This window comes from Colobus angolensis, unplaced genomic scaffold, assembly GCF_000951035.1.
Source record: "Colobus angolensis palliatus isolate OR3802 unplaced genomic scaffold, Cang.pa_1.0 Scaffold202, whole genome shotgun sequence".
In the NCBI taxonomy this organism is placed as follows: Eukaryota; Metazoa; Chordata; class Mammalia; order Primates; family Cercopithecidae; genus Colobus; species Colobus angolensis.
The window spans coordinates 3435791-3447305 of record NW_012115178.1 but is presented as its reverse complement, the minus strand read 5'-3'; the positions used below and the strand labels follow the sequence as shown (position 1 = coordinate 3447305).

Here is an 11515-nt window from a genome sequence, read left to right as displayed (position 1 = left end):
AAATTTTTAAATAAAAATTTACTTTTTAAAATAAACAAAGTTAGTGGGAAGACTGGAATTGTTAGGCATTTTTGCAAGTCTCTTAAGAACACTCTGTCTTTACAGTAGACAGCTGGATCTCCTATCTGCTTCTGCATTCAGTCTAGTACAATATCACACCATGCTTAGCTTCTGGAAAATGCTACCCTAGACTCATGAGAATGAGAATGAAAAAGACAAATAGTGCTAGAATATTATTACAAGCTTTTGCTAAATTACTTGTAGTTCTTTAGCTTGCGATACAGATTTCACTTTCTAAACCTTCACTGTCCAGTATGGTAGCCAAGTGAGTCTACTGAGCACTTCAAATGTGGCCACTCCAAATAGAGATGTGTTGTAAGTATAAAGTATACCTGAAGTTTTAAAGACGATACATAAAAGACTATAATATGTATCAGTAATTTTCTATACTGATTTCATGTTGAAATGATGATGCCTGGATATATTGGGTTAAATAAAATGTTTTTATTATTATTATTATTATTATTATTTTTTTTTTGAGACAGAGTCTCGCTCTGTCGCCCAGGCTGGAGTGCAGTGGCGCGATCTCGGCTCACTGCAAGCTCCGCCTCCCGGGTTCACGCCATTCTCCTGCCTCAGCCTCCCGAGTAGCTGGGACTACAGGTGCCCGCCATCTCGTCCAGCTAGTTTTTTGTATTTTTTAGTAGAGACGGGGTTTCACCGTGTTAGCCAGGATGGTCTCGATCTCCTGACCTCGTGATCCACCCGTCTCGGCCTCCCAAAGTGCTGAGATTACAGGCTTGAGCCACTGCGCTCGGCCTATTATTATTTTTGAGACGGAGTTTCATTCTTCTTGCCCAGGCTGGAGTGCAGTAAGTAGCACGATCTCGGCTCACCACAACCTCCGCCTCCCAGATTCAAGTGATTCTCCTGCCTCAGCCTCCCGAGTAGCTGGGATTAGAGGCATGTGCCACCACGCCTGGCTGACTTTATATTTTTTAGTAGAGATGGGATTTTTTTCATGTTGGTCAGGCTGGTCTCAAACTCCCAACCTCAAGTGATCCGCCTGCCTCGGCCTCCCAAAGTGCTGGGATTACAGGCGTGAGCCACTGCGCCTGGCTATTACTATTATTTTTTGAGACAGAGTCTCACTGTCTTGCTCAGGATGGGAGTGCAGTGGTGTGATCATGGCTCACTGCAGCCTCGACCTCCTAGGCTCAAGTGATCCTCTAGCCTCAACCTCCTGAGTAGCTGGGACTATAGCACATGCCACTACTATGCCTGGCTAAGTTTTGTAGACATCAGATTTTGCCAAGTTGCCCAGGTTAGTCTTAAACTTCTGGGCTCAAGCGAACTGCCCACCTTGGCCTCCCGAAGTGCTGGGATCACAGATGTGAGCTACCACACCCATCTAAAATATATTATTAAAATTAATTTCGTTTCACTTTTCTGTTTTTAATGTGTCACTAATAAATTTGGAGAACGCATTATTTCTGTGATTGTTGAAAATCAGGCTTGCATTCTTTTGTTACGTTTGTTTTACTATTATAGGTATTAGAACTGATATGTACTCGTGAGTCAGGAGCAGTCTTTGAGGCTGGTGGTTTGAATTGTGTGCTTACCTTCATTCGTGACAGTGGACATCTAGTTCATAAAGACACCTTGCACTCTGCCATGGCTGTGGTATCAAGACTCTGTGGCAAAATGGAGCCTCAAGATTCTTCTTTAGAAATTTGTGTAGAATCTCTGTCTAGTTTATTAAAACATGAAGATCATCAGGTAAATAAGTTGCTGTTATATACTTTCCATTTTCAGAAAGTGATTTTTATAGTGTCCCCTATTTATAATTATGATTAATTTATACTTTCCACTTGATGAAATAGAGGTAATTCCATCTTCTTTCTCTCATCTCTCCATGTGGTAATCTCCATTTTGGGAATGAAACTTTTCAGATTATAGATGTGATATATGTTTATTCTTAAAATTTAAATACCATAAAAATATTTTTACAGCTGTACTTGTACTGAGTATAATTTTGTTGACTTGGTGCAGTTTTGTTGACCTGATTTTGTTGACTTAAGATAGATCTCATTTAAAGTAAATAAGACAGTATTTTTTATTTTTATTATTTTTTGTGAGACAGAGTCTTGCTCTGTCGCCCAGGGTGGAGAGCAGTGGCATGATCTTCACTCACTGCAACGTCTGCCTCCCGGGTTCCAGAGATTCTCCTGCCTCAGCCTCCTGAGTAGCTGGGACGACAGGCACCCACCACCATGGCTGACCAATTTTTGTATTTTTAGTAGAGACAGGGTTTCACCAGATTGGCCAGGTTGATCTTGAACTCCTGACCTTGTGATCCATCCGCCTCGGCCTCCCAAAGTGCTGGGATTACAGGCTTGAGCCACTGCGCGAGGCATAAGACAGTATTTATCATCTTATCTGTAAACCCTTAGTGAATTAGCATACTTTGGAAAATAAAACTTTTAATGCTTTTTTATTGTTCAGATGTTATTTTCAGTTGATACAGATTATCATGACAAAAGTACACATAATAATAGTTAATATTTTTGAGCTTTTACTATCCATCTAGATTCTTTATATGTGTTACCTCATTTAAGCTAACACAATGAGATATAGGTACCATTAATATCCCCATTTTACAAATGACGGAACTGAGGCCTTAAGCAGTTTAAGTAACTTCCTTGGATTACATATGGAATTATGATTAAAATCTAGGCAGATCACATGTTTAATCACTTTGCTACAGTTGCCTTTCTTGTAGTGTCAGTATTGAAATGATCATTACTAACCCTTTGTGGGTGAATTTTATCTGTGGGCATTTTCTTCATATTGTTAGGTTTCAGATGGAGCTCTGCGATGCTTTGCATCACTGGCTGACCGATTTACCCGTCGTGGTGTTGACCCAGCTCCATTAGCCAAGCATGGATTAACTGAGGAGCTGTTATCGCGAATGGCTGCTGCCGGTGGTACTGTATCAGGACCATCATCAGCATGTAAACCAGGTCGCAGCACCACAGGAGCTCCTTCCACCACTGCAGATTCCAAATTGAGTAATCAGGTGTCAACAATTGTAAGTCTGCTCTCAACACTTTGCAGAGGCTCTCCGGTAGTAACACATGTAAGAATGTCTTTGAATCTTTGCTTTTTAATCTTCAGAAAAAGTGTTTTTATATAATGCTAATATATTAAACTTCTTTCTTCCCATTCTCTTTCTAGGATCTTCTGAGGTCGGAGCTTCCAGATTCAATTGAAAGTGCATTGCAGGGTGATGAAAGATGTGTGCTTGATACTATGCGTTTGGTTGACCTTCTCTTGGTGCTATTATTTGAAGGACGAAAAGCTTTGCCAAAGTCTAGTGCTGGATCTACAGGCAGAATCCCAGGACTCCGGAGATTAGATAGTTCTGGGGAGCGCTCACATCGGCAGCTGATAGATTGTATTCGAAGTAAAGATACTGATGCACTTATAGATGCAATTGACACAGGAGGTCAGAAAATATTTTTTTAAAATATAAAAAGAAAGTTGTGAGATAAGCATATAGGCAGTTCCTAGATTTTGGACAGTACTCTTAGAAATCCAGATAACAAAGTGGCACCCCTTCAATATTCTCCACTCTCCCTGTGTATAATTGTGTAATTATCAGCTTGGTTCATGGTGAAACCTGAATAAATGCTTGTTGAATGAGTAAAACTTCTATAAAGTTTGAAATTTCTGTTTTATTACCTGAAGGAGATCTTGTAAATTCTAAGGTTTTTCTCAAGACTGATGGAAACTGATGTGAATGAATTATAATAATGCAGATTTTTTTTGACTGCTGCATGAGGTGATCAACAAATACAAATTCCTGAAAGATGCTTCTGGGTCATCAGATTTGTTCTTCTGTGTTCTTTGGATTATAGATGTGGATTAGCCGCTTTTAGCAACTACTACCTTATTGTGTATTTAGTGTTTTCCTTTCTTTTTTTTTTTTTTTTGAGACGGAGTCTGGCTCTGTCGCCCAGGCTGGAGTGCAGTGGCCGGATCTCAGCTCACTGCAAGCTCCGCCTCCCGGGTTTACGCCATTCTCCTGCCTCCGCCTTCCAAGTAGCTGGGACTACAGGCGCCCGCCTCGTCGCCCGGCTAATTTTTTTTTGTATTCTTTAGTAGAGACAGGGTTTCACCGTATTAGCCAGGATGGTCTCGATCTCCTGACCTTGTGATCTGCCCGTCTCGGCCTCCCAAAGTGCTGGGATTACAGGCTTGAGCCACCGTGCCCGGCTAGTGTTTTCCTTTCTTATTTCATGTTTGTTTTTAAGACTTAAAGCCTTGTGAATCCCCAGTGGCTTAAAAATTTTCAAATACTTTTTCTTCTTGTTTTTGCAGTGGGGACAGCGTCTTGCTCTGTTGCACAGGCAGGCTTGCAGTAGTACAGTCTTGGCTCACTGCATCCTCTGCCTCCTGGGCTTGAGCGATTCTCCTGTCTCAGCCTTCCGAGTAGCTGGGATTACAGGCATGTGCCACCACACCCGGCTTATTTTTGTATTTTCAGTAGGAACGGAGTTTCACCATGTTGGCCATGCTGGTCTCGAACTCCTGACCTCAAGTGATCCGCCCACCTCGGCCTCTCAGAGTGCTGGGATTACAGGTGTGAGCCACCGTGCCTGGCCTTAAATACTTTTTCTTAGTTGATCTCAGGTTTCTGATTATGTACTACTTTATAGTTGAACTAAATACTTAAAACACTCTCTTCGCTCTTTATTTAGATGATGACTAATGACAATCTTAAAATGGTTCAGTCTTTAGAAAAGTTTTATATTATTTTATTGACTTTAAAAATACATTTTTTTTTTCTTCGAAATTTCAGCCTTTGAAGTAAATTTTATGGATGATGTAGGTCAGACTCTATTAAACTGGGCCTCTGCGTTTGGAACTCAGGAAATGGTAAGCTAATAAATAAAAGCTAGTATTTAAATTAAAGATAGACATTAATAAAAAGCAGCTTTATGATTCGTTATCATTTTACAGGTAGAATTTCTTTGTGAGAGAGGTGCAGATGTTAATAGAGGTCAAAGGTCATCATCATTACATTATGCTGCGTGTTTTGGAAGACCTCAAGTAGCAAAGGTAAAGTCTAGGTTTTAAAATTACTAATTTTTAACATTTACATGGTTTAAAAATTAGAATGATATAAAACCTTTTTTTCCATGCCATCCCCATCCACTTCATTCCCCCTTACTCACTGTGTTTCTTTTTAGTGTTTCCTAATGCAGATTCAATAAAAACATATATATATGTGTGTGTTTCCTCCTTTTCTTATACACTGACCTGTACTTTGTTTTTTTACTTAATAATATAAATTAGAAAAAAAGTTCTCATGTAGAGAACTTTTTTATATCTGTATGCATATCCTATACTACAAGTTTATTCATCTAGTCACCTAGTGTTGAACATGTGATTGTTTCTAATTTATTACTCTTGGCAATGAATAACTTTGCCTATATTTTCTGTTGTTTGTGTTAATCAATAAAATATCCCTTTTTTTTTTTTTGAGACAGGGTTTTGCTCTGTCACCCAGGCTGGACTGCAGTGGCACAGTAGTGACTCACTGCAGCCTTGAATTCCTGGGTTCAAACGATCTCGTGCCTCAGCCTCCTGAGTGGCTGGGATTATAGGCGTGTGCCTTCATGCCCGGCTAATTTTTGTACTTTTAGTAGAGACACGATTTTGCCATGTTGACCAGCCTGGTCTCAAACTCCTAGCCTCAGGTGATCTGCCTGCCTTGGCCTTCCAAAGTGCTGGGATTATAGGGTTGAGCCACCGCACCCAACCAGATACTCTGTTTGTAGAAGAATCACTTGACTCAGACTAGCAAAGGATTTTTGAGTGTTATTTTTACAGTTAGAGAAATTGAGGTTCAAAGAGGTTAAGTGAAAAGGTTTACATCAAATATATGAACTAGATATCTATAATCTGCCAATTGTGAAGTTATTTGACATAGTACGAGGTTAGTCCACTCTGAAGTTGGGCATACCTGGATTTAAGTCTCAGCTTATGCACAAAAAAGGCTGTGTGACCTTGGACAATTTATTAAGTTTATCTGTAAAATAAGTATATATTCTTAGCAAGATTATTGTGAGAATTAGAAACAGTATTGTATAGATTTACTGTAGTTATCAGCATATTGTAGGTGCTCAAATGGTAGCTGCTATTATTGTCGTCTTTACACTACAACAAAATTTTCAATAACAGGTTAGTAGCCTTCTAGCCTGAGAACAATGGCCTCTTCAAGCCTGAATTCTATTTGTTTGAATTGGTTAGTTTTTAGAGAGAATGATGCTTCTAAGGGTGACTAATACTAAGTAAGCAAAGAAGGTTTTAGAGTTTCCCTTTCAAGTACTTTTAAAGTCAAACGTTAGCAAAAAAGTTTTTATTGAGCCATTGTGATTAAGTAGTTTGGGTATGAAATTATGAAAGGTTTAAGGTGTTAGTGGGTATAGATGGATATACTGATGACTTTTATTTTTGAAACGGGGTCTTGCTCTCTGTCTCGCAGGCTGGAATGCAGTGGCACAATCATAGCTCATGTAACCTTGAATTCCTGGGCTCAGGTGATCCTCCTGCCTCAGCCTCCAGAGTCCCTAGAACTACAGGCGTGTGCCACCATACTGGCTAATTTTTATTTTTATTTTATGATTTATTTATTTACTTATTCGTAGAGATGAGATCTCACCATGTTGCCTAGGCTGATCTTGAACTCCTGGCCTCCAGTGATCCTCCGATGTAGCCTCCCAAAGTGCTGGGATTACAGGTGTGAGCCACCACACCTGGTTGACTTTTTGGTCTAAAATTTAATTGGACTTAACTTGGTAATTGGCAGTATATAGGAGGCGATGTCGTTGATTGTCAGGTCATAAACTATAACAGTACCTCTCTTAAAGAAATTGGGAGGTGGGGTTTGATGGACAAAGTGACATGTTAAGATGGAACATACTTAATTTGAGAAGATGATAAATAACTAAGTACAATTAATTTGTAAGTTTTTTTGATATGAATAGGCTGCTTTTTTGTTTTTTGAGATGGAGTTTCACTCTTGTTGCCCAGGCTGGAGTGCAATGGTGCGATCTTGGCTCACTTTAACATCTGCCTCCCAGGTTCAAGCGATTCTCCTGCCTCAGCCTCCCAAATAGCTGGGATTACAGGCAGGCGCCACCATGCCCGGCTAATTTTGTAGTTTTAGTAGAGACGGGGTTTCTCCACGTTGGTCAGGCTGGTCTTGAACTTCAGTCCTCAGGTGACCCACCCACACTGGCCTCCTGAAGTGCTGGGATTACAGAATAGGCTGCTTTTAAGGTACTAAGTGCAAAGGCAGAGATTTGGATTGCCACCTACTTGATTAATTCTGGAAAATCTTTCGTTTACATAGTTGGATGTCAAAGAGATAAAGTATTGTTATATTCAAATTAAATGCTTTTCTTCTCTAGACTCTGTTACGACATGGTGCAAATCCAGATCTAAGAGATGAAGATGGGAAAACTCCATTAGATAAAGCTCGAGAAAGGGGCCATAGTGAAGTAGTAGCTATTCTTCAGTCTCCAGGTGAGTGCTACATTCTTTTCCTTTTAAGCCATCTGCTGTTATTTTTCATCTTTCACTTCCATAGCTTTCTGTAGACGCATTAACATTATATAAATGAACTATTCCTATGAAGTCAAATAATTATATATGTATATCCTTACATTTGATAAACCTTTAACAGCTTAATCTTCTATGTTCTTTGAGACCATGACTGCCTGATTCCAGAATGACCAAAATCTGAAATTCAAGGAATATGGGAATGTCAGATAAAGAATACTTTGGTGGTGTTTAGATAGGGTAGTTTGACAAAAGTTTTAAGTTTTCAGAGTTGATGAATCCAGAAGCTCTGTGAAATAATTTTTGGAACCCAGTGGAGTATCCAAAATTACCTCCTTAATTTGTTATTGAGCTCATTGAAGTTACTGATGCTCTTCAGTATTATAAGCATCATTGAAACCGTGTTCTAATTTCAGTTTATTTGTTAATTAAAGATAATTATTGTTCGAAGTTGGATATATCTTAAGGTTTTTTCCTTGAAAGCAAAAGTTTCCAAAACAGTACTTCTTTAAAAAATATTTGTCTGCAGGTGATTGGATGTGTCCAGTTAATAAAGGAGATGATAAGAAAAAGAAAGATACAAACAAAGATGAAGAAGAATGTAATGAGCCCAAAGGAGATCCGGAAATGGCACCCATATACTTGAAAAGGTTATTGCCAGTGTTTGCACAAACATTTCAGCAAACTATGCTGCCTTCAATAAGGTAGTTATTCATACTATTTGTATGTGTTAGTCAAATTACACCAATTATATGGTTTTATTTATCTCCCTTTTCCAGAAGGATTTGAGGTTTATTTTAATGTTAAAAAGGTGTGGTAAGAATAAAAATTAGATCAGAAGTGGGAAGTCCTATCTTTTCTTCTGATCATCTGAATGAAGAGGGGGGAGGTTTAGAAAAGATTCCTAGATTCTTAACAAATTTTTGGTAGCTCTCTGAATATTAAATCTCTATTTGGTAAGTATTGCAAACACTTACTGAGCTTTTTGGAAGCCTGTTGGTAGGGACAGTATGAGATGACCACTGGAGGAGTTATACAGATAGATGAGACTTGGCTCTTGCTTACTCTTCCCCTTGTGAGCTAGTAAGGCTGTATGTGGGTAAAACACAGAGTGGTAAGTGGTAGATTAAGCACATATTCAGGGTTCTCTGGGAATATAGATGATTTAACAACTAATTGGGCTGGGCAGATTGGAGACAGTTTTATGCAGAGGTGAGATTTAAATTGTGATTTAAAGGACACTTAGGAGTTTTCTAGGCAGACAGATTTGGAAGCATGGGTGAAGAACAGTATGTGCAAATGCATGAAGGTATAAATCCATCCATCAGGAACTCCTTGTGGCTCTCCCTCTACAGTGCATCCATAGCTTGCTATTTCTTTTCATCTTTTGCTAGTCAGTATTCTGATCCAAACTCCCAAAGACAGTGGTTTGATCACTGTAGTGGCCTCTTAATTAGTCATTCTGCTTTTTCTCTCTTGCTCCTTTACAATATTTGTACATATTAGGCTGAATTATATGTGTAGATGTGTGTGTGTATATATATTTTTAATTAATTAATTTTTTGAGACAGGGTATCGCTGTCACCCGGGCTGGAGTGCAGTGGCTGGATCACAGCTCACTGCAGCCTCGACTTCCTGGGCTCCAGTGATTCTCCCACCTTAGCCTCCCGAATAGCTGGGACTACAAGTGTGCCACCATACCCAGCTAATTTTTAGTACTTTTAGTATAGATGGGGATTCACTGTGTTGCTCAGGCTGGTCTCAGACTTCTGGGTTCAAGTGATTGCCCACCTCAGCCTCCCAAGTGCTGGGATTACAGACATGGGCCACTACATCTGACCATATATATTTTTAGAGACAAGTCTTGCTCTGTCACCCAAGCTGGAGTGCAGTGGCACAATTATAGCTCACTGTAATCTTGAACTCCTGTGCTCCAGCAGTCCCCCACCTCAGCCTCTCAAGTAGCTAGGACTACAGATGTATACCGCCTTGCCTGACTAATTCTTAAATTTTTTGCAGAGACATGGTGTTGCTCTGTTGCCCAGGCTGGTCTTGAACTCCTAGCCTCAAGTGATTTTTCTGCCTTGGCCTCCCAAAGTGTTGGGATTCTAAGTGTGAGCTTCTGCATTGCACCTGGCCTGAGAATTACGTACTTTTTTTTTTTTAATTTTTTTAGAGACAAAGTCTTGCTGTCTTGTCTAGGCTGGAGTGCAGTGGCGCAATCACAGCTTACTGCATACTTGAATTCCTGGGCTCAAGGAATCCTCCCGCCTTAGCTTGCTGAGTATCTAGGACTACAGGTGTGCACCACCGCGCCAGCTAATGTTTTTATTTTTTTGTGGAGATGAGGTCTGGCCATCTTGCCCAGGCTGGTCTTAACTCCAGGGCTCAAGCAATCGTCTGGCCTCAGCTTCCTGAAGTGCTGGAATTACAGGCATGAGCTACTGCACTTGGCTTGAGAATTATATATTTAAATCATAATTATATCACACCACTTTCTAGTTTGAACCCTTCAGAGCTTCTAATTGGCTTTAACTAAAACTCAGCTCCTTAACCCTTAGGCTTGCAAGTTCTTAGATAATCCCAACCCAGCTCTCCACCTGAGTACTACCTAACATTTGGCCCATTACACTTACGCTAGCCTTCTTTCTATTTGTGGAACCCTCCAAGCACATCCTTGCCTTAGGGCTTTTGTACTTGTTTGTCATCTGCTTGAGACTTTCTGTCCCCAGATCTTCTGAATGGGTGTTTGCTTCTTGTCATTCAGATCTCATTTCAAATGTTACATCAATTGAAGTCTGTCTCCCTGATGTAAATTTACCCTGTTACACTTTTTTTTTTTTTTTTTTTTTGAGACGGAGTCTCGCTCTGTCATCCAGGCTGGAGTGCAGTGGCCGGATCTCAGCTCACTGCAAGCTCCGCCTCCCGGGTTTATGCCGTTCTCCTGCCTCAGCCTCCCGAGTAGCTGGGACCACAGGCGCCTGCCACCACGCCTGGCTAGTTTTTTGTATTTTTTAGTAGAGACGGGGTTTCACCGTGTTAGTCAGGATGGTCTCGATCTCCTGACCTTGTGATCCGCCCATCTCGGCCTCCCAAAGTGCTGGGATTACAGGCTTGAGCCACCGCGCCCGGCCCCTGTTACACGTTTTTTATCAATAATGTTTTACTGACTTTACAAAGCTTACGTTATCTTGCCTGGGCACGGTGGCTGACGCCTGTTATCCCAGCACTTTGGGAGGCTGAGGCAGGTGGATCACTTGAGGCCAGGAGTTTGAAATCAGCCTGGCTAACATGGTGAAACCTGTCTCTATGAAAAATTAAAAAATTAACTGGGTGTGGTAGCACTTTTCCATATTCCCAGCTACTCAGGAGGCTGAGGCAGGAGAATTGCTTGAACCCAGGAGGCGGAGGTTGCAGTGAACTGAGATCGCGCCACTGCATTCCAGCCTAGGCACCAGAGCAAGACTCCATTTAAAAAAAAAAAAAAAAAAGTTACACTATCTGAAATACTGCTTTTGGGGGGCTTTTGTTTGTTTTATTGTCTGGTCTCTTTAAGGTAAGCACCATGAGAACTGGTGAGATTCAAGTACCTTATGTACTCCTGCATTCCTACAAAGACAAGGAGGTATAGAATAGGGCCTGATCCTTAGGTCCTCAGTAGATATTTACTGAATGATTGAATGAGTGTGTTTTGTTAGCAGTTGCAAATATTTCAGTATTAATGGAGTACAGGATACATTTGGAAAACTCAGAGAGTAACGTTAAGAAAGTAGAGAGGAGCTTTTTATAACCTATGAAGGCTTTTGTAGGCCATGTGAAAGGGCGTGGACTCTACCTCACGGTTAAGAAAGATTATTAAAGACCTGTAAGGAAAATTTGACAC

At 40.4% G+C, this 11515-nt stretch overlaps 1 protein-coding gene across 1 annotated transcript in view; it reads left to right on the top strand.

Moving 5' to 3' along the window:
• LOC105511700 (E3 ubiquitin-protein ligase HECTD1-like) overlaps positions 1-8340 on the top strand; it is a 39660-nt gene extending 31320 nt beyond the window's left edge. The window contains exons 3-9 of the mRNA XM_011941875.1: positions 1552-1779; positions 2858-3139; positions 3238-3508; positions 4865-4941; positions 5026-5124; positions 7482-7596; positions 8162-8340. Coding sequence (XP_011797265.1) covers positions 1552-1779; positions 2858-3139; positions 3238-3508; positions 4865-4941; positions 5026-5124; positions 7482-7596; positions 8162-8340 — 1251 coding nt within the window. The remainder of the gene's footprint in view (positions 1-1551; positions 1780-2857; positions 3140-3237; positions 3509-4864; positions 4942-5025; positions 5125-7481; positions 7597-8161) is intronic.
• The last annotated feature ends 3175 nt before the right edge of the window (positions 8341-11515 follow it).